The sequence below is a fragment of the Oncorhynchus mykiss genome, chromosome 9 (genome assembly GCF_057628025.1).
Source record: "Oncorhynchus mykiss isolate SJ-2025 chromosome 9, ASM5762802v1, whole genome shotgun sequence".
NCBI classification, from domain to species: Eukaryota; Metazoa; Chordata; class Actinopteri; order Salmoniformes; family Salmonidae; genus Oncorhynchus; species Oncorhynchus mykiss.
Window position 1 is genome coordinate 72,312,758 of NC_143030.1, and position 23,852 is coordinate 72,336,609.

A 23,852-nucleotide genomic window follows, 5' to 3' on the forward strand; every position below is an offset into this window, starting at 1 on the left:
AGAGATGGAACTGTTGCAGGGGTTGTACTGTATTGATTTGGTTCCAACCATGTTATGTGAACACTGTAAAGGGGTTGTACTGTATTGATTCTGTTCCAACCATGTTATGTGAACACTGTAAAGGGGTTGTACTGTATTGATTCTGTTCCAACCATGTTATGTGAACACTGTAAAGGGGTTGTACTGTATTGATTCTGTTCCAACCATGTTATGTGAACACTGTAAAGGGGTTGCCGGCGACAGGTAGCCTGGCGGTTAAGAGCGTTGGGCCAGTAACCGAAAGGTTGCTGGTTTGAATCCCCGAGCAGTCTAAGTGAAACATTTGCCAATGTGCCCTTGAGAAAGGCACTTAACCCTAATTACTCCTGTAAGTCGCTCTGGATCAGACCGTCTGCTAAATGACTATGTCAAATGTAATGTTGCCATGAATTAGACAGTAATTTACAGGCAGCTGTGGCAAGTAAAAGGCTGTATTTCATAACACGGTAGACCTACTGTAATATAAATACAGTATCAAAGCAAGTACTGTCTAATAATCACACAGTACAATACTGTAAAATGTACTGTATTATTCTGTAAAAAAGTAAATGCTACCATAATCGGAATGAATCGGTCCCAGCTGAGAGACTGAAAAACAGCTTCTATCTCAAGGCCATCAGACTGTTAAACAGCCATCACTAGCACATTAGAGGCTGCTGCCTATAGGCATAGACTAGATATCACTGGCCACTTTAAGAAAATGGAACACTAGTCACTTTAATAATGTTTACATATCTGGCATTAGTCATCTCATTATGTATATACTGTATTCTATACTACTGTATCTTAGTCCGTTCTGCTCTGACATTGCTCCTTCATATATGTATATAGTATTAATTCATACCTACTTAGATGTGTGTGTATTGGGTATATGTTGTGTAATTGTTAGATATGACTTATTACTGCACTGTCGGAGCTAGAAGCACAAGCATTTCGCTACACCTGCAATAACATCTGCTAATCACACGTATGTGACTAATAAAATTGTATTTGATTTGGTTGAATGAATAACATTTATTTGGGGGGAGGGGTTTGTATTTCACAGTATTTTACTGTAATTACAAGGGATTGGTGCAAGCAGGTTGGCTGCTAGGTGACATGTTAACACATTACAGCATATTAATGAATATTTGGTGTTTTATATCACTTTCACTTCCGAGGGCTTAACAAAGGCTTCAGCACAGGCAGCGACAACAGGGCAAAACAGACCAGAAGAACATGGTAAAATGCTCAACCATTAGATTTAAGATTTGTTGCCATTACAATCTGCCACCTATACATTTTAAATTGATGAGGCTCTATAACCACATAGAATGATGTACCAATTTAAGTCCTGACTCAGGGAGTCAGAATTGGCAAGACAAAGATACAGTAAGTACGGTATTGCATTCTGTGGGGCGGAATTACAGTACCATTCTAAATACAGAAATTCTTTCACCGACCACAACCTTTTCCCACAATGCACCAAAATGTACAGTATGCTGCAGTAAAATGTTACTGTATTTTACTATTGATAATACTCCAAATTACTGTATAATTGACAGTTTTCCGTTACAGTGTATAGTTGTGAGTTCCATGTAATTAAATGTTTGGCTTTAGTTTTAAGTGTCTTCCTTATTCTACCAATGTTAAGTTCAGTTACACAGGTTAAGACAATAGACAATTTACACAGGGTAGTACTCTTGTCAGGGACGTGACCAAGAATCCAATGCTCACTCTAACAGAGCTCCAAAGTTCCTCTGTGAGATGGGAGAACCTTCCAGAAGGACAACCATCTCTGCAGCACTCCACCAATCAGGCCTTTACGGTAAAGGGGCCAGATGGAAGTCACTCCTCAGTAAAAGGCACATGACAGCCCGTTGGAGTTTGCCAAAAGGTACCTAAAGACTCTTGACCATGAGAAACAAGATTCTCTGGTCTGATGAAACCAAGTTTGAACTCTTTGACCTGAATGTCAAGCGTCGCGTCTTGAAGAAACCTGGCACCATCCCTACGGTGAAGCAAGGTGGTGGCTGCATCGTGCAGTGGGGATCTTTTTCGGTGGCAGGGACTAGGAGACTAGTCAGGATCGATGGAAAGATGAACGGAGCAAAGTACAGAGAGTTCCTTGATCTCTGCTCCAGAGCGCTCAGGACCTCAGACTGGGGTGAGGTTTCACCTTCCAACAGGACAACGACCATAAGCACACAGCAAAGACAGTGCAGGATTGGCTTCAGGACAAGTCTCTAAATGTCCTTGAGAGGCCCAGCCAGAGCCCGGACTTGAACCTGATCGAACATCTCTGGAGAGACCTGCAAATAGCTGTGCAGCGACACTCCCCATCCAACCTGACAGAGCTTGAGATGATCTGCAGAGAAGAACGGGAGAAACTCCCCAAATACAGGTGTGCCAAGCTTGTAGCGTCATACCCAAGAAGACTTGAGGCTGTAATCGCTGCCAAACGTTCTTCAACAAAGTACAGAGTAAAGGGTCTGAATACTTCTGGAAATGTGACACTTCAGTTTTTTTATTTATTTTTGTAAAATTTCTAAAAATATGTTTTTGCTTTGTCATCATGTATTGTATGTAGATTGATGAGGAAAAAAAAACAATATAATACGTTTTTGAAAAAGTCTAACATAACAAAATGTGGAAAAAGGTCATATGGTCTGAATACTTTCCACATTTACTGTGTTTATAAAGTGTAATAATGGGATGCAAACTTAAAATGTAGTACATTTCAACTCTATATCTGACATGGTACAGGTGTGTTCATTTCTTAAGCCCATAACCATTTGTGTGAGGTGTATACTTCTGTTTAACAAAACACTATGTGACCATGATTTAGCCCACTGCAGTGAAAGGTTATTAAGACAATGGTGACTGTGTTAGACACTTCCAGAGACAGAGACACAGTTGACACACAGTCAGTGGCTGTGAAGCAGCACTTACGTCCATGAGTGAGGAGAGGTCTTGGAGATAGTACTTGTTCATGGAAGCGTTGGCAGCAGCCAGATTGAGAAGGTAGTCATTACGAGCCTTAGTGCACTTCAGTTGGAGCTCCTGTACTTTACACTGTCTCTGTAAACACATAGGAATGAGGTAGGACACATACAGTAAACACATGTACACATACACACACATATATCTCCATACTTGAACTCATTTAGACTAGAAAAAGGGATACGAGGAGTGTTTTTCAGAGGAGAAGAGTTTACTTTCTCAATCTTTTTAGAAGCTCCTTGCTTCTGTTTCTCTGCTTCCTTCAGCTTTCCCTCTGCAGACTCATACTCTGAGTGGTACTGATAGTAGGTCCGCCACGCCTTTAGACAAACACACACACACACACACACACACACACACAAAGAGAGAGAACATCCATCAACACATCACGCAAATACCAAGACAACTATTTTACATACCACCATATCCTTTTATTTTTAAAATGCCATATTTAGTTTTCTAGCATGGTGTCTGTTTCCTGAACTTGTCAAACATGTCGGACTTACTGTCTGTAGCTCTGTGGTGACCTTCAACAGCCCATCCTGTAACTGGCTACAGACATCTTTAGTCTGGAAATATAGAGACCAACCAATAAGTTAGATAGATCTAATAGAGACAATAGAGACAGAACAGCGACAACAGATATAGAAGAGAGATAGATACAGAATAGAGACAGGGACAGAATAGAGACAGAGATAGAATAGAGATAAATATAATAGACAGAAATAGAATAGAAACATAATAAAGACAATAGAGACACAAATATAATAGAGACAGATAGAAGAGAGGCAGAATCGAGACAGATATAGAAAAGAGGCAATGTGTACAGAATAGAGACAGAACAGAAAAAATAGAGACAGAGTTGAAACAATAGATATAGAATAGAGACAGAGAGAATTGAGACAAATAGAAAATCGACATAAAGAGAATAAAGACAGAGACAAATATATAATAGAGACAGAGATAGAATAGACACAGATATAAAATAGACAGCTATAGAATAGAGACAATAGAGACAGAGATATAATAGAGATAGAATAAAGAGAAACAGAATAGAGACAGAATAGAGACAGAAGAGAGGCATATATAGAAGGGACATACAGTTGAAGTTGGAAGTTTACATACACTTAGGTTGGAGTCATTAAAACTAGTTTTCAACCTCTCCACAAATTTCTCGTTAACAAACTATAGTTTTGGCAAGTCAGTTAGGACATCTACTTTGTGCATGACACAAGTCATTTTTCCAACAATTGTTTACAGACAGATTATTTCACTTATAATTCACTGCATCACAATTCCAGTGGGTCAGAAGTTTACATACACTAAGTTGACTGTGCCTTTAAACAGCTTGGAAAATTCCAGAAAATGATGTAATGGCGTTAGAAGCTTCTGATGGGCTAATTGACATAATTTGTGTCAATTGGAGGTGTACCTCAAGGCCTACCTTCAAACTCAGTGCCTCTTTGCTTGACATCATGGGAAAATCAAAAGAAATCAGCCAAGACCTCAGAAAAACAATTGTAGACCTCCACAAGTCTGATTCATCCTTGGGAGCAATTTCCAAACGCCTGAAGGTACCACGTTCATCTGTACAAACAATAGTACGCAAGTATAAACACCATGGGACCACACAGCCGTCATACCGCTCAGGAAAGAGACGCGTTCTGTCTCCTAGAGATGAACGTACTTTTGTGCGAAAAGTACAAATCAATCCCAGAACAACAGCAAAGGACCTTGTGAAGATGCTGGAGGAAACAGGTACAAACGTATCTATATCCACAGTAAAACAAATTCCTATATAGACATAACCTGAAAGGCCGCTCAGCAAGGAAGAAGCCACTGCTCCAAACCCACCATAAAAAAGCTAGACTACGGTTTGCAACTGCACACGGGGACAAAGATCGTACTTTTTGGGGAAATGTCCTCTGGTCTGATGAAACAAAAATAGAACTGTTTGGCCATAATGACCATCGTTATGTATGGAGGAAAAAGGGGGAGGCTTGCAAGCTAAAGAACACCATCTCAACCATGAAGCATCATGCTGTGGGGGTAATTTGCTGCAGGAGGGACTGGTGCACTTCACAAAATAGATGGCATCATGAGGAGGGGACAATTATGTGGATAAATTGAAGCAACATCTCAAGAAATCAGTCAGGAAGTTAAAGATTGGTCACAAATGGGTCTTCCAAATGGACAATGACCCCAAGCATACTTCCAAAGTTGTGGCAAAATGGCTTAAGGACAAGAAAGTCAAGGTATTGGAGTGGCCATCACAAAGCCCTGACCTCAATCCTATAGAAAATTTGTGGGCAGAACTGAAAAAGCGTGTGCGAGCAGTTAACTTAGTTACACCAGCTCTGTCAGGAGTAATGGGCCAAAATTCACCCAACTTATTGTGGGAAGCTTGGAGAAGGCTACCTGAAACGTTTGACCCAAGTTAAACAATTTAAAGACAATGCTACCAAATACTAATTGAGTATGTGTAAACTTCTGACCCACTGGGAATGTGATGAAAGAAATACAAGCTGAAATAAATCAATCATTCTCTCTACTATTATTCTGACATTTTACATTCTTAAAATAAAGTGGTGATCCTAACTGTCCTAAAACGTTGTTGTTTTTTACTAGGATTAAATGTCAGGAATTGTGAAAAACTGAGTTTAAATGTATTTGGTTAAGGTGTGTGTAAACTTTCGACTTCAACTGTAGATAGAAGAGAGATATAGACTAGAGACAGAGATAGAATAGAGATAACAAAGACAGATAGAATAGACATATTCTATTCTAGAAGAGACAGAGAGAATAGAAAGAGACAATAGAGAGATAGAAGAGACAGAATAGAGAGAGACAGATTAGAGATAGATAGGATTCCCCAAGAGTCACTGGAAAACAGTTGCAAGTGTAACTGAGTGGACTATCCTGGCTAAATGAATCAAATGAAGATAGAGCAGTACCCTCTTGGCCAGGCGCTGTGTGATCTCCAGAGAGTGTGTGAGGGGCTGGGTGAGGGTGGTGCTACAGCTGTCACTCACACCACTGTGGTCTTTGCTCTCCTGTCTGGTCTGAGCCAGCAGGACCAGCCAACACTGGGACACAGACTGACCACTGCCAGGCTCCTTCCTGAAAGATAGAGGCACAGGGAAGGGACATGTTTTAACCATAGAAATGAACCACTCTAGTTACTAGAATGGAAAATATTAGAATCGGAAATGTAAAAACACTTTTTTTAGTTCAGGAATAGGCTTAATCTGTGTCTGGGAAACCAGCCCTATGTAATTGCTAGCATGCATGAGAGTAGTTTCAGAGACACAAAGCCATATCAACTCTAGCCTGGTCCCATATCTGTTTGAGCTGTCCTGCCAACTCAATGAGTTGGAATAACAGTAACAGAAATAGCACAAACATATCTGTGAGCAACTTACCTTTTGATTTTGGAGGTAAACCTCTCTGCCAATTTGTCCAGCGAGCGTGCGTACTCTCCTTCTATCTCACTGCGTCTACGCAGGTAGTCTGTCAGATCCTGAAGCTGCTGAGATTTCTGCTCCAACTGCAGATCCAAAACCTTCAACTGGTCCACCAACTGACAGCGCACCTCTGGGGGTGGGAGCGGAGAGAGAGATACAGACAGAGAGTGAGAGAGAGAGAGAAGAAAGCCAGAGAGGGGGAGGGAGAGAGAGCGAGAGAGAGAGAGAGAGAGAGAGAAAGGAAAGAGGGGGGAGGAAGAGAGAGAAGGAAAGAGGGTGAGGGAGAGAGATAAAGGGAAAGAGGGAGAGATGGAGAGAGAAAGAGAAAGAGAGGGAGAAATGGGAGAGAGAGAAAGGGAAAGAAAAATTGGTAAGGAGATAGATGTATACAGTTGCAGCCAAATATATTGGCACTTTTCGTGAATTATTCACTATTTCTTCTAAAATAAGTTAAAATAACCTTGTTATTGGATTTTCAACATTGCAGAACTTATTTTATAAGTAATTTAGAAAATAAAGACAAATGCCATGGACAAAATTATTGCAACCCCAGAGCTAGTACTTGGTTGCATGGCCTTTGGCCAAGATATCTGCCGATAAACTCTTCTTGTAGCCATCAATGAGCTTACTGCACCTTTCTACTGCCATTTTGGCCCCTCATCAGCAGAAAAAAACACTAATTATTCAATGTGTGAGGGGTGCCCTCCACCAACTGCTGTTTTCAGATCTTTTTCTGTTCAACCTGACGAAGATCCGTTTGGGATGGAAACGTTGTCAATAAAGCTGTGAATTGGGAGCTTTAACAGTGCGCGGGCCTTCTTGTTTTCAGATCTTGCCATAGGTTTTGGATGTGGTTCAGATCTTGACTCTTCGCTTGCCACTCCAGCGTTTCTTCTTGGTTCTACACCAAGCGTAAAAAACACGAGGAACACCTTACTAATATTGAGTTGCACCCATTTTGCCCTCAAAAACACCTGAAGGCAAACATGGCATGGACTCTACAAGGTGTTGAAAGCGTTCCACACGGATGTTGGCCCATGTTGATTCCAATGCTTCCAGTTGTGTCAAGTTGGCTGGATGTCCTTTGGGTGGTGGACCATTCTTGATAAACACAAGAAACTGTTGAGCATGAAAAACCCAGCAGCGTTGCAGTTCTTGACACACTCAAACCAGTGCGCCTGGCACCTATACAGTATGGGGATGAGGTAGATTGGATGGGCTATTTACAGACGAGCTATGTACAGGTCCAGTGATCTGTGAGCTGCTCTGACAGCTGACCAGTGAGATATACCTGCTGGAGCGCGTGCTATGGGTGGGTGCTGCTATGGTGACCAGTGAGCTGAGATAAGGCTGGGCTTTACCTAGCAGAGACTTGTAGATGACCTGGAGCCAGTAGCTTTGGTGATGAGTATGAAGCGAGGGCCAGCCAACGAGATCGTACAGGTCGCAGTGGTGGGTAGTATGATGGCACTGTGATAGACTGCATCCAATTTTATTTTATTTTTTTATTTATTTTACCTTTATTTAACCAGGTAGGCAAGTTGAGAACAAGTTCTCATTTACAATTGCGACCTGGCCAAGATAAAGCAAAGCAGTTCGACAGATACAACAACACAGAGTTACACATGGAGTAAAACAAACATACAGTCAATAATAAAGTATAAACAAGTCTATATACAATGTGAGCAAATGAGGTGAGAAGGGAGGTAAAGGCAAAAAAGGCCTTGGTGGCAAGGTAAATACAATATAGCAAGTAAAACACTGGAATGGTAGTTTTGCAATGGAAGAATGTGCAAAGTAGAAATAAAAAATAATGGGGTGCAAAGGAGCAAAATAAATAAATTAATTAAATACAGTTGAATTGAATTAAATACAGTTACTCAATTTGTTGAGTAGAGTGTTGGAGGCTATTTTGTAAATGACATCGCTGAAGTCAAGGATCAGTAGGATGGTCAGTTTTACGAGGGTGTGTTTGACAGCATGGCAGAGGTTTAGGAAAAATATTAAAAAGAATGCGAAGAAAAATGTATAAAAGATATACAAGACAAAGACGTCTGACTGCTACGCCATCTTGGAATCATGTAGCCTATAACCTGTTTTTGAGAAATGTCATCATCTAATATTGTTAAGAGGTTTCATTGTCTGCTTATAAGCCCCCTTTATTTATCCTACAGTTCTGACTTGGTGTACAGGGAAAATACTGTAAGAGCAGCATGTTCTGCATTCTGTCGCTGTACATTTCAAAACTGCTGAACACATAGTTATATTGACTACGTCTGTCTTAGCTCGCTCATTAATGTCTTAATCGAAATGACGGAATGCCTCTTATCCGCTCATCGTTCCCTCAATTGTCAGTAGAAACCACATTTGTTTAAGTACAATTAATGTATTGTTTAGTGTTCTATTGTGTAGTGGCATTGCTGGCATGCATAAAAAAAAAAAAATTGGTGAGTTTGCCTCACCAAGATTTACATGCTAAAATCATCGCTGGCTGTGCAGTAAAGTAATGTAAGAGGATAAAAACATCAAGGACTTCCCCTACCTTTGATTTGTGTGTCATAGTCCACAGCTCCAACTCTCTCTTTTCTGAGCTTCACATGTGATGTCATTGTTGCTCCGACAGGGTGAAACTCTGTTGCAAAGAAGAGATATCAATAATTTCACAAGGTTTTCTACAATAGTTTGATCTGAAACGTTACTGCAGCTTATCACCTAGTTCCTGACAAAAGCCTTATTCACTGTACTCCTGCTTATTGGAGTACACTGTAAAAATATATATATATTGAGATCCAGTCAAAATTACTTGTTTTATCTAGTCAAGTCAACTAAATGTGCTAAATAAATGTTACGTTTTCTATTTGTATTTATTAGGGATCCCCATTAGCTGCTGCCAAGGCAGCAGATACTCTTCCTGGGGTCCAAAAACACCAAAGGACGCACATTACATATAAAACAACAGATAAAACAGTGAACTATGTTTGTACTGAATGAGCTAAAGATAAAACAGTACATCATATAACATACCTACACCACCACATATCCACAACACAAATTGTTCAATCCCACCATACAACAATATCCCAATGTGTGCGTATGCATGTGTCTGTACCTGTGTGTGTGTGTCTCTTCACAGTCCCCGTTGTTCCATAAGGTGCATTTCTACCTGCTTTTTACTGCTTGCATTAGTTACCTGATGTGGAATAGAGTTCCATGTAGTCATGGGTCAATGTAGTACTGTGCTCCTCCCATAGTCTGTTCTGGACTTGGGGACTGTGAAGAGACCTCTGGTGGCATGTCTTGTGGCGTATGCATGGGTGTCCGAGCTGTGCGCTAGTATTTTAAACGGATAGCTCGGTACATTCAGCTTGTCAACACCTCTTAGAAAAACAAGTAATGATGAAGTCAATCTCTCTTCCACTTTGAGCCAGGAGAGATTGACATGCATGTCAATAATGTTAGCTCTCCGTGTACTTTTAAGGGCCAGCCGTGCTGCCCTGTTCTGAGACAACTGCAATTTTTCCAAGTCCCTCTTTGTGGCACCTGACCAGACTACTGAACAGTAGTCTAGGTGCGACAAAACCAGGGCTTATAGGACCTGCCTTGTTGATAGTGTTGTTAAGAAGGCAGAGCAGTGCTTTATTATGGCCAGACTTCTCCCCATCTTAGCAACTGTTGAATCAAAATGTTTTGACCATGACAGTTTACAATCCAGGGTTACTCCAAGCAGTTTAGTCACCTAAACCTGCTCAACTTCCACATTATGCATTACTAGATGTAATTGAGGTTTAGGGTTTAGTGAATGATTTGTCCCAAATACAATGCTTTTAGTTCTGGAAATATTTAGAACTAACATTCCTTGCTACCTATTCTGAAACTAACTGCAGCTCTTTGTTAAGTGTTGCAGTCATTTCAGTCTTTGTAGTAGCTGACATGTATAGCGTTGAGTCATCCACATACATAGACACACAGGCCTTACTCAAAGCCAGTTGTTAGTAAAGATGGAAAATAGCAAGGGCCTAAACAGCTACCCTGGGGAATTCCTGATTCTATCTGGATTATGTTTGAGGCTTCCATTAAAGAACACTCTCTGTGTTCTGTTAGACAAGTAACTCTTTATCCACATTATAGCAGGGGGAGTAAAGTAGAGGTCGACCGATTATGATTTTCAATGCCGATACCGATTATTGGAGGACCAAAAAAGCCGATACCGATTAATCGGCCGATTAAAACAAAACAAAAATGTATTTGGAATAATGATAATTACAATAATACTGAATTAACACTTATTTTAACTTAATATAACACATCAATAAAATCAATTTAGCTTCAAGTAAATAATGAAACATGTTCAATTTGGTTTAAATAATGCAAAAACAAAGTGTTGGAGAAGAACGTAAAAGTGCAATATGTGCTATGTAAGAAAGCGAACGTATCAGTTCAGAACATGAGAACATATAAAAGCTGGTGGTTCCTTTTAACATGAGTCTTCAATATTCCCAGGTAAGAAGTTTTAGGTTGTAGTTATTATAGGACTATTTCCCTCTATACCATTTGTATTTCATTAACCTTTGACTATTGGATGTTCTTATAAGCACTTTAGTATTGCCAGTGTAACAGTATAGCTTCCGTCCCTCTCCTCCCTGGGCTCGAACCAGCAACACAACGACAACAGCCACCACATCAAAGCAGCGTTACCCATGCTGAGCAAGGGAAACAACCACCCCAAGGCTCAGAGCGAGTGAAGTTTGAAACTCTATTAGCGGGCGCTAACTAGCCAGCCATTTCACTTCGGTCACACCAGCCTCATCTCTGGAGTTGATAGGTTTGAAGTCATAAACAGCGCAATGCTTGACGCACAACGAAGAGCTGCTGGCAAAACGCACTAAAGTGCTGTTTGAATGAATGTTTACTCGCCTGCTTCTGCCAACCACCGCTCAGTCAGATACTTAGATACTTGTATGCTCAGTCAGATTATATGCAAAACAGGACACGCTAGATAATATCTAGTAATATCATCGACCATGTGTAGTTAACTAGTGATTATGATTGATTGTTTTTTATAAGATAAGTTTAATTTACCGTGGCTTACTGCATTTGCGTAACAGGCAATCTCCTTGTGGAGTGCAACGAGAGAGAAGCAGGTCGTTATTGCGTTGGACTCATTAACTGTAAGGTTGCAAGATTGGATCCTCCGGGCTGACAAGGTGAAAATCGGTCTTTCTGCCCCTGAACGAGGCAGTTAACCCACCGTTCCTAGGCCGTCATTGAAAATAAGAATGTGTTCTTAACTGACTTGCCTAGTTAAATAAAGATTAAATAAAGGTGTAAAAAATAATAATAAAATCGGCAAATCGGCGCGCAAAAATAAAATCGGCCATTCCGATTAATCAGTCGACCTCTAGTGTAAAGCCATAACACATACATTTTTCCAGCAGCAGACAATGATCGATAATGTCAAAAGCTGCACTGAAGTCTAACAAGCTCCCACAATAATTTTATCATCAACTTCTCTCAGCCAATCATCAGTAATTTGTGTAAGAGCTGTGCTTGTTGAGTGTCCTTCCCTATATGCGTGAGTTGACTTCAACTCACTCAAAAATTCAAAAGATATTAATTCAAATTTGCAACAGTTAATTTTTACATTGACATTTTGGTCAGACACTTTTATCCAGAGCGACTTTAGCTAGTGCATTTAAAGAAGGACGGTAAACAACGACATGTAAAAAGTAACAAGTAAAAAGCTTATGTAACCATGACTGAGAATGTCATTGTAGCTAAAGTGGTCCGTTAATGGGTTGAAATTACGGAGTGTGCTGCCGGTTTTGAAACTGGCGAAAAAGCTCACACAAGAGCAAGAGACTGATGGGAGCATAATGTTCCCTACTTAAATCTCTATTATATAATTTAAAAAAATTTGTCAGTTCTGAAATGTGTAATTTTCAAAGTACCGGTAGTTGTTTCAACTGTATAACGTTGTTCAATTCAAACAACAAATAGTTTTGTTTTTCTGACTAGCAAATATGTGTCCTCTCCACTCAAAAACTTGTCAAAACAAATTGAGTAGCTTTGTTAGCATAACTAAAACAATCAGTTTAAGCACATTGATTTCAATTTTAACAAAGCAAATTTGAGGAAAAGGCTAGCTAAATTCTATCAGCATATTGACTGTAGCACTCGCGCTGGAAAAACACTCGAACATTGTAACTCAAATTTCCTGGATGCATGTAAGGACCTCTTCCTGCCCTCCTTTCGGCAAATCTGACCACGACTCCATTTTGCTCCTCCCTTCTTATAGGCATAAACTCAAATAAGTAGTACCAGTGCTGAGGAATATTCAACGCTGGTATGACCAATCGGAATCCATGCTTCAAGATTGTTTTGATCACGCGAATTGGGATGTGTCCCGGGTAGCTTTAGAGAATAATATTGATGTGTACACCGAGACGGTTACTGAGTTCATCAAGAAGTGTATAGGAGATGCTGTACACACTGTGACTATTGAAACCTACCCTAACCAGAAACCGTGGATAGATGGCAGCATTCGCATTAAACTGAAAGCGCGGACCACCACATTTAACCATGGCAAGGTGACTGGGAATATGGCAGAATATAAACATTCTCTCTGTAAGACAATCAAACAGGTGAAACATCAGTATAGAGACAAAGTGGAGTTGCAAAACAGCTCAGACACAAGACGTAAACTCAGCAAAAAAAGAAACGTTCCTTTTTCAGGACCCTGTCTTTGGAAGATAATTTGTAAAAATTCAAATAACTTCACAGATCTTCATTGTAAAAGGGTTTAAATACTGTTTCCCATGTTTGTTCAATGAACCATAAACAAAAAAAGATGCCCAGGGTCCCTGCTCATCTGCGTGAACGTGCCTTAGGCAAGTTGCAAGGAGGCATGAGGACTGCAGATGTGGCCAGGGAAATAAATTGCAATGTCCGTACTGTGAGACGCCTAAGACAGCGCTACAGGGAGACAGAACGGACAGCTGATCGTCTCTGCAGTGGCAGACCGTGTAACAACACCTGCACAGGATCGGTACATCCAAACATCACACCTGCGGGACAGGTACAGGATGGCAACAACAACTGCCCGAGTTACACCAGGAACACACAATTCCTGCTCAGTGCTCAGACTGTTTGCAATAGGCTGAGAGAGGCTGGACTGTGGGCTTGTAGGCCTGTTGTAAGGCAGGTCCTCACCAGACATCACCGGCAACAACGTCGACTATGGGCACAAACCCACGGTCGCTGGACTGGCAAAAAGTGCTCTTTACTGACGAGTCGCAGTTTTGTCTCACCAGGGGTGATGGTCGGATTTGCGTTTATCGTCGAAGGAATGAGCATTACACCGAGGCCTGTACTCTGGAGCGGGATTGATTTGGAGGTGGAGGGTCCGTCATGGCCTGGGGAAGAGTGTCACAGCATCATTGGACGGAGCTCGTTGTCATTGCAGGCAATCTCAATGCTGTGCGTTACAGGAGAGACATCCTCCTCCCTCATGCGGTACCCTTCCTGCAGGCTCATCCTGATATGACCCTCCAGCATGACAATGCCACTAGCCGTACTGCTCGTTCTGTGCATGATTTCCTGCAAGACAGGAATGTCAGTGTTCTGCCATGGCCAGCGAAGAGCCCGGATCTCAATCCCATTGAGCACGCCTGGGACTTGTTGGATCGGAGGGTGAGGGATAGGTCGTTATCGGCAAATCTGGTGCAGTCCATGAGGAGGAGATGCACTGCAGTACTTAATGCAGCTGGTGGCCACACCAGATACTGAATGTTACTTTTGATTTTGACCCCCCTTTGTTCAGGGACACAGTATTCCATTTCTGTTAGTCACATGTCTGTGGAATTTGTTCAGTTTATGTCTCATTTGTCAATCTTGTTATGTTCATACAAATATTTACACATGTTAAGTTTGCTGAAAATAAACGCAGTTGACGGTGAGAGGACGTTTCTTTTTTTGCTGAGTGTATGTGGCAGGGTCTACAGACAATTACGAACTACAAAAGGAAAACCAGCCATGACGCCTTGCTCCCAGACAAGCTAAACATGTTCTTTGCCCACTTTGATGATAACACAGTGCCACCGACACTCGCTAGGCTGCTGGCTCAGACGGCATCCCTAGCTGCGTCCTTAGAGCATGCACAGACCAGCTGGCTGATGTGTTTATGGACATATTCAATTTCTCCCTATCCCAGTCTGCTGTCCCCACATGCTTCAAGATGGCCACCATTGTCCCTGTTCCCAAGAATGCAAAGGTAACTGAACTAAATGACTATCGCCCCGTTGCACTCACTTATGTCATCATGAAGTACTTTTGAGAGACTAGTCAAGGATCATATCACCTCCATCCTACCCGTCACCCAAGACCTACTCCAATTTGCTTACCGCTCCAATAGGTCCACAGATGATGCAATCGCACCCACACTGCATACTGCCCTATCCCATCTAGACAAGACGAATACCTATGCAAGAATGCTGTTCATTGACTATAGCTCAGCATTCAACACCATAGTACCCTCCAAGCTCATCATTAAGCTTGAGGACCTGGGTCTAAATGCTGCCTTGTACAACTGGGTCCTGGACTTCCTGACGGCCGCCCCCAGGTGGTGAATGTAGGAATCAACACCTCCACTTCGCTGATCACCCAAAAGGGTGCGTGCTCAGTCCCCTCCTGTACTCCCTGTTCACCCATGACTGCGTGGCCATGCACGCCTCCAACTCAATCATTAAGTTTGCAGACAACACAACAGTAGTAAGCTTGACTACCAACAACGATGAGTCAGCCTCCAGGGGGAGGTGAGGGCTCTGGGAGTGTGGTGCCAGGAAAATAACCTCTCACCCAATGTCAACAAAACAAAGGAGATGATCGTGGACTTCAGGAAACAGCAGAGGGTGCACCCCCATGATCCACATCGATGGGACACCAGTGGAGGAGGTGGAAAGTTTTAAGTTCCTCGGTATACACATCACAGACAAACTGAAATGGTCCACCCAGACAGACAGAGCAGTGAAGAAGGTGCAACAGCGCCTCTTCAACCTCAAGAGGCTGAAGAAAATGTGCTCGTCACCAAAAACCCTCACAAACTTTTACAGATGCACAATTGAGAGCATCCTGTCGGGCTGTATCACCGCTTGGTACGGCAACTGCACCGCCCACAACCGCAGGGCTCTCCAGAGGGTGGTGAGGTCTGCACAACACATCATCGGGGGCAAACTACCTGCCTTCCAGGACACCTATGGCACCCGATGTCACAGGAAAGGCCAAAAAGATCATCAGGGCAACCACCCAAGCCACTGTCTGTTCACCCCACTATCATCCAGAAGGTGAGATCTGTACAGTTGCATCAAAGCTGGTACCGAGAGACTGAAAAACAGCTTCTATCTCAAGGCCATCAGACTGTTAAAACAGCCATCACTAGCACAGTCTGTCTATGTTGCCTACATAGAGAGACTTGAAATAATTGGCCACTTTAATAAATGGAACACTATTGACTTTAATAATGTCACTTTAATAATGTTTACACATTTTGCATTACTCATCTCATATGTATCTACTGTATCTCAGTCTATGCTGCTCTGAAATTGCTCATCCATATATTCTTAATTCCATTCCTTTACTTAGATATGTGTGTATTAGGTATTTGTGAAATTAGAACTAGAAGCACAAGCATTTCGCTACACCCGCAATAACATCTGCTAAACACGTGTATGTGACAAATACAATTTGATTTAATTTGAGTTCCATTTACTTTACTAGGTTGAAGTAATTTGAGATTAAATTAACCACACGAAATCCAGATTGGATTTGACATACAAATGTTAAGGAATCTTGGTAATACACTTTTGTAAATTGAATCAAACAATATTTTTGTTTTGTTTTACAGTATAACGTTATAGTCTCCAACAGGTTGATCTCGAGCTCGCAGCCCACCTATGAGTAGCTCGCCAAACGATTCTGAAAGTACAATTTTCACTTGTTCCATCGCAAACTGTCATACACAAATCTCACAACTATGAGATACCGTAAACTCCCAGCTACTATCTAATCAACACAACAACATTGACATTATCCCACAATATCTGCCAATTAATTTCCAGCAATATTATACCCGTCTGTCTTTGTGATGCGCGCGTTTGTTTATCACTCCGTGTGTAGCCAGTTGATGTGATAATCAACCGGTGGTTTGACAGAAGTACTTTCCGCAAAACCTTCTCAATTAAATGTTAACTGTAAAGTAGTCTTACCTGGCAGAAGTATATCACGAGTAAGTATATAATTTGTATCTATTATTTGCATACTTTGCCATGAAATGAGCAGTAGCAGTACAGAACCATCGCTAAACCGTCACATTAGATGGTAGATTCCTCACTCACTAGATGCACAATTAAAGGGCCAGATGCACAAAAAGTGAAATACACAAAGAAAATCAAAATTTTTCCAGACCTGAACAAATATGTATTTTGATGTGATTTAAGCATTGACATCGACTCAGAACATGCAATTTCATTGTTTTTCTATTAACAATTTTAATTTTAAGAGTGAAAAATAAGTGAGAACATAATTTGGGAAAATGTCAAACAGAATTTGGGGGGAAAATCACAGATGTTATAGGGCCCCTCTTAGTTTATGAACCATTATTTTACCAGGGAGATTCACAGAACACATAGTGCACTATTTTCTCTTGTACACTAAGGACCCGGGAAAGAGTTGCAGGGTAGAGGAGAAGAGAATAATGTGCTATTTGATAACTGGAAGAAAAATAGTAGCTTGCGACATGTTACTATTTTTTAAAGTAGCTCTCATGCTAGAAAAGGTTGAAGACCCCTGGTCTAAGTGAATCATTACTCACCGTACCCATGCTTATTGGAGTATAGTCTAAGTGTGTGAAGTTAATGACCCTACATTGAGGCCCAAGTTCAATTGATTTCTAACACTTGAAAACCAATCTGTCATGTACTGTATGCTACACTTGCTGGTCCCTCCAATGACTTTGTCAACAACGCTCTATGACACTCATTACTTCCCTCGCTCTGTGACACTCTCCCTGTATTCACTACTACACTCCTATCCATAGTATCAGATACCGTCTGTGATCCACACCTGCTGTCTCTAACTCTGAATGATCGGCTATGAAAAGCCAACTGACATTTACCCCTGAGGTGCTGACCTGTTGCACCCTCTTCAACCACTGTGATTATTATTATCTGACTCTGCTGGTCTTCTATGAATGTTTGAACATCTTGGCCATGTTCTGTTATAATCTCCACCCGGCACAGCCAGAAGAGGACTGGCCACCCCTCAGAGCCTGGTTCCTCTCTAGGTTTTTTCCTAGGTTCTGGCCTTTCTAGAGAGTTTTTCCTAGCCACCGTGCTTCTACATCTGCATTGCTTGCTGTTTGGGGTTTTAGGCTGGGTTTCTGTACAGCACTTTGTGACATCGGCTGATGTGAAAATGCCTTATAAATACATTTTATTGATAGAGAGAAAACAGTATTGTCTTTTACACATTTCCTAGTTGAACCCAGCCTGCCTCTGCTGCCTCTGAGAAAGCCAGCTGGTATGTAACGCACCACTCTGCTCATGCTGCTGCACACCTGTAGCATGCAGAAAGAGCAGCAGCAACATTTCAGCTGCCTTATAAATAGTACTATACCACCACAAGGCACACAACACTGCCACAGAGTGAATGTTTGTATAACACGCTCACTAATAGAGTAACTTTGCGTGACAATATGTAACTTATGTATGTGTTGGGAGAGAATCAACAGTACTGACAGCTCACACAATCCTTCAATTGTAGTTTACATATTTTGTAGATTATATTGATTAATAGAAACTAAACTCAACTTAAATCAGAAGTTTGAATGTATTGGTTATGACTGAGCAAGCCAGTCAGTACTTATTTTGTTTCAATAGCCTAGGCCTGGTTTAGTTGAGCACAATATGGTGATGGGACATCATGTCTCTTTCTTCCTCTCTCTAGGTTGGATCTGGAGTGGTTAGCATGCCAAATAAAGGAGAGAAAATATGTCTTTATGGATTTGCTGCATTGCTGTTGTCTGTTTAAGCAATAAGGCACGAGGGGGTGTGGTATGTGGCCAATATACCATGGCTAAGGGCTGTTCTTACACACGACGCAATGCAGAGTGCCTGGATACAGCCCTTGGCTGTGGTATATTGGCCATATACCATAATCCCTGAGGTGCCTTATTGCTATTATAAACTGGTTACCAACGTAAATAGAGCACTAAAAATAAATGTTTTGTCATACCTGTGGTATACAGTCTGATATACCACGGCTGTCAGCCAATCAACATTCAGGGCTCGAACTACCCAGTTTATAATGTTCCTTAGATACTGACTGCTAAAGGCCTGAGGGGTTGATAACCCCCTTGACCATTTAAATGCAGTTTAACTCCTTTATGCTTGTGCAGTTAGAATCGCTGTCTTTCCTCCTTCTCTGTTGGCATTTAACAATACAATATGACAAAGCTTTATTCATACCCTTATTTATTAACTGAGAGCTCAAGCAGTCACTATAGGATTAGTGCCTGAGATGTTGGTTCTGAACTGCATTCAAATTGCCTTTCATGAAATTAATAGTTCATATTATTGGCGTCTCTCTCTTTCTATGCTGTCACTAATCCTCCCACAGAGACCTCTCGTGATCTTTAAAAAGAGGAAGACAGGTGTGGTGCTTCCTGTGTCGGGGGCTAGGGCACACACTAGTGGTGCGCAGGTCAGCTGTTTGTTCAACCGTACCCACCTGCAATTGCTAGTAACCCATCAGCAACCACCTGACTATACACTGGGTATACCAAACCTTAGTAACCCCTTCCTACAGCAGCCTCAACAGCACTCTATAAGGGTAGCACCATGATGTAGCTGGAGGACAGGAAGCTTCTGTCCTCCTCTGGGTACATTGACTTCAATACACGTAGGAGGCTCATGCTTCTCACCTCCTTCCATAGACTTACACAGTAGTTATGACAACTTCAGGAGGACGTCCTCCAACCTATCAGAGCTCTTGCAGCATGAACTGATATGTTGTCCACCCAATCAAAGGATCAGATAATGAATCTACTCCTGAAAGCATAAGCTACAGCTAGCTAGCACCGCAGTACATAACATGTGGTGAGTAGTAGACTCAAAGAGATAGAAAGACAATAGTTGAACAGTTTTGAACAAATATATGTATTAAAAAATCAAAAAGCAAGAGATGCAGCTAGCTAGCTAGTTTAGCCTACTCAAACACCAGCTCAATTATGTTATTTTACCTTTATTTAACTAGGCAAGTCAGTTATGAACAAATTCTTATTTTCAATGACAGCCTAGGAACAGTGAGTTAACTGCCTTGTCAAGGGGCTGAACGACAGATGTTTTACCTTGTCAGCTCAGGGATTCAATCTTGCAACCTTTCAGTTACTAGTCCAACGCTCTAACCACTAGGCTCCCTGCCGCCCCGCCTCAAACAGAGGGATGCTATGTTAGCTAGCTGCAATTGCTAGTAACCCATCCGCAACCCCCCTTCTATACACCTTGTAACGTTAGCTGGCTAGCCAGTTCAAATAATGACCATATCATAGATGACACTCTCTCTTTAGATACTTTTTTATTCATTTTTACAGGAAAATAAACTCACAACAATATCATTATTTACAAGTTAATGGTGAGCTAATGACAGAAAATAGCTTACGGTTGTGAGTGACGAAATAAAGCAGTGCATTATACCAGAGAATTTTAGAAGATTCATTGCGAGCTCGTCGGGTAACCATGACAACGGACTCAGCGACAGGGTCAAAGTTGAACTTTTTTCATCTGTTATAGACAATGAAACAGACAGTTGCAGCGAAGGTCTACAGACATTCCACCCGAATATAAATTAAAATTTCGTTTTGACCAGCTACACTTGTCGCATTCTAATTGTCTACAGACATGTCGATAGACAAAGTATAAACCCGTATAAGGTATTGTTTTCTCTTTATTCAACCCGCCCGCCCTTCATCCACACAACATTTAATGACCCTAACCCCGCCTGCCCCGCGGTTCGGCGGGTTATGATGAGTCAACTCGCGCATCACAAACACACACACACTCAAGGTTCACGCACACACACACACGCCCAAACACTTAAGCACGCACACACATACACACGCACTGAAGAGCAAAGCAGGAATCACTAACCATGAGTCACGAACTCACTTTCCTTCCTTCGCTCCCCCCTCTTTCTCCATCGCTCTCTCACTCTTCACTGCCAATTAACTTCCTCTTTTCTTTTCAAAAACCAAATTTCACTCATCAAAACTCAATTTCACACAGCTGTTTTAAACTGTTCCCAATTTCAGTTCCTTTAATTTATTTTTCAAAAGATAAACGTTCCCTGTGATTTCGTCTATCCATAGATAGGTATAGGTAAATCTGTATATCTGCCTATAGTTTACGTTTAAATCCATTGCATTTCCCTTTGAAATGTGTAACAAATCTCATGTAACTTTATAATATGCCTTGTAGAACGTAGCTGTTGCACAGCATCTTCTTTTTACACGATTCGTCATCCTTTCCATCTCCCCTTCTCCATTCCTTCACTGCGTGATCATCATTGAATCATGCAACAGGAATTGGAGATTCTTGCCATCATTATCAGGATACAGGGCACTACCAGTATATCTCAACTGATATCCGCTGGTCAGTTTGAACTGTTATAAGGTACTGTACATGTCTTTCCTATACAGCTGTACTAATGTGGTGTATTTCGGTTTATCGTCCAGCCACAACCACATACTTCACAGTGGGGTGAGTCTGAGATACACATCAAGATATACTGTAGTTATTGCTGTCAAACAGCAGATAAACTACATTCAGAGCAAGTAGAGAAAGCAGAACCCCTGTCTAACATCCAGGTAATTACAGTACTCCTAAACATGTATAGCAACACACAACAGACATTGTCTAATTCAAACAAGACATGACATGCCACACAACATTCTTAAATATTGTGAAATGAATGTCCTAGTTATTCTGTTATGAAAATGAGATTCATACCTGACTGAGATTGCTTTTAACTGTCTTCTTTCCACACTGAATAACGTTTATCTCCCAAAGATGACTTCTCCCTTCCTCCTTTTCACATTAAACACATAAACCTGGGTGAATGTCACGACCCTCCTCTCTCCCTCTCTATTCTGTCGCTCCCTGACACACTTTCTAAAACACCCAGTGCCGGGTTGTGCAAGAGTGGTGGAGAGTCATTCTTCTAATTCAAGACACACCCCCTCCTCCTCCCTCATCGCTCTCTCCCCTATGACTTCATGTGTGTAGTAACACTTAAGCTGAGTAAGGGCTGTCTGCATCTATAATAAACTTATTGAGTAAAGAATATACATTATGGGAGCATTGCACTTGTGTAACACACCCAAAAGTCATGACATTAATCAGAACAAGTCATTACATTAATCAGAACAAGTCATGACATGAATCAGAACAAGTCATTCTGTAGAAGCTATGAGAATAGAAAGGTTCAGTACTTTTGTGAAGTATCACAGCACAGTTGAAAAATAAATGGCAAATATAAATCCAAATTGGATGATGTTAAGAGATAGATGTGAGGGGTTGAATGGAGCTGAAGGGTGGGACTAATAACAAGATAACCAATGTAAAACATACGGGGTCTGTACAATGTATATAGATTCAGAAATGTTGTGAAATTGCACAGTTACAAATAGAAATCAAACTGGATGGACATCAGAAATAGAGGAAGGACTAAAAACAAACAAAAAATAACTATTGTAAAATAGATTGTGTCTGTAAAATGTGTATAAGATGTATAAACTGAAGGTAGAAGCGTAAGTGTTATTGTTTATTAGTTTACTCCAATTGGGGGAAGGGTGGTAGGGTTTGTGGGGAATAATAAAGGTATATTATTTGAAAAAGTATGTATATCTATGTAGGTATGTGTATGTAACTGTATGTACAGTTGAAGTCGGAAGTATACACTTACACATACACTTAGGTTGGAGTCATTAAAACTCGTTTTCAACATCTCCACAAATATCTTGTTAACAAACTATAGTTTTGGCAAGTCGGTTAGGACATCTACTTTGTGCTTCACACAAGTAATTTTTCCAATAATTGTTTACAAACAGATTATTTCACTTATAATTAATTCACTGCATCACAATTTCAGTGGGTCAGAAGTTGACACACTATGTTGACTGCCTTTGAACAGCTTGGAAGATTCCAGAAAATGATGTCATGTCTTTAGAAGCTTCTGATAGGCTAATTTACATCATTTGAGTCAATTGGAGGTGTACCTGTGGATGTATTTCAAGGCCTACCTTCAAACTCAGTGCCTCTTTGCTTGACATCATGGGGAAATCAAAAGAAATCAGCCAAGACCTCAGAAAAACATTTAAGAATTATTTATTTCAGCTTTAAATTATTTCATCACATTCCCAGTGGGTCAGAAGTTTACATACACTCAATTAGTATTTGGTAGCATTGCCTTTAAGTTGTTTAACATGGGTCAAATGTTTCAGGTAGCCTTCCACAAGCTTCCCACAATAAATTGGGTAAATTATGGCCCATTCCTCCTGACAGAGCTGGTGTAACTGAGTCAGGTTTGTAGGCCTCCTTTCTCACACACGCTTTTTAAGTTCTGCCCACACATTTTCTATAGGATTGAGGTTAGGGCTTTGTGATGGCCACTCCAATACCTTGACTTTCTTGTCCTTAAGCCATTTTGCCACAACTTTGGAAGTATGCTTGGGGTCATTGTCCATTTGTGACCAAACTTCCTGACTGATGTCTTGAGATGTTCTTTCAATATATCCACATAATTGCCCCTCCTCATGATGCCACCTATTTTGTGAAGTGCAACAGTTCCTAATGGAGGAAAGCACCCCCACAACATGATGCTGCCACCCCGTGCTTCACGGTTGGGATCGTGTTCTTCGGCTTGCAAGCCTCCCCCTTTTTCCTCCAAACATAACGATGATCATTATTGCCAAACAGTTATATTTTTGTTTCGTCAGACCAGAGGACATTTCTCCAAAAAGTACGATCTTTGTCCCCATGTGCAGTTGCAAACCGTAGTCTGGCTTTTATATGGCTGTTTTGGAGCAGTGACTTCTTCCTTGCTGAGCGGCTTTCAGGTTATGTCGATATAGGACTGGTTTTACTGTTGGTATAGATACTTTGTACCTGTTTCCTCCAGCATGTTCACAAGGTCCTTTGCTGTTGTTCTGGGATAGATTTACACTTTTCGCACTAAAGTACGTTCATCTGTTGGAGACAGAACGCGTCTCCTTCCTGAGCGGTATGACGGCTGAATGATCCCATGTTGTTTATACTTGCC

The 23,852-nt window shown here is 41.2% G+C and overlaps 1 protein-coding gene across 6 annotated transcripts in view; it reads right to left on the reverse strand.

Moving 5' to 3' along the window:
• The window catches only part of LOC110532720 (rho GTPase-activating protein 4), a 33,288-nt gene extending 11,440 nt beyond the window's left edge, over nt 1–21,848 (reverse strand). Inside the window, exons 1-7 of one of the 6 annotated variants that reach the window (XR_016483418.1) lie at nt 21,542–21,847; nt 9,028–9,117; nt 6,444–6,615; nt 5,976–6,141; nt 3,528–3,590; nt 3,237–3,341; nt 2,971–3,099 (exon numbers count right to left, since the gene is read on the reverse strand). Coding sequence is in view for 3 of the 6 variants with exons in the window: in XM_036988775.2 (XP_036844670.2) it covers nt 2,971–3,099; nt 3,237–3,341; nt 3,528–3,590; nt 5,976–6,141; nt 6,444–6,615; nt 9,028–9,117; nt 16,745–16,796 (777 nt within the window). In the remaining 3 variants the exon portion in view is untranslated. Of the gene's footprint in view, nt 1–2,970; nt 3,100–3,236; nt 3,342–3,527; nt 3,591–5,975; nt 6,142–6,443; nt 6,616–9,027; nt 9,118–16,608; nt 16,701–16,744; nt 16,887–21,541 lie in introns of those variants that run through there. The other 5 variants (XR_016483417.1, XR_016483419.1, XM_036988776.2 and 2 more) reach the window with 5 other exon arrangements.
• Nucleotides 21,849–23,852: the final 2,004 nt, after the last annotated feature.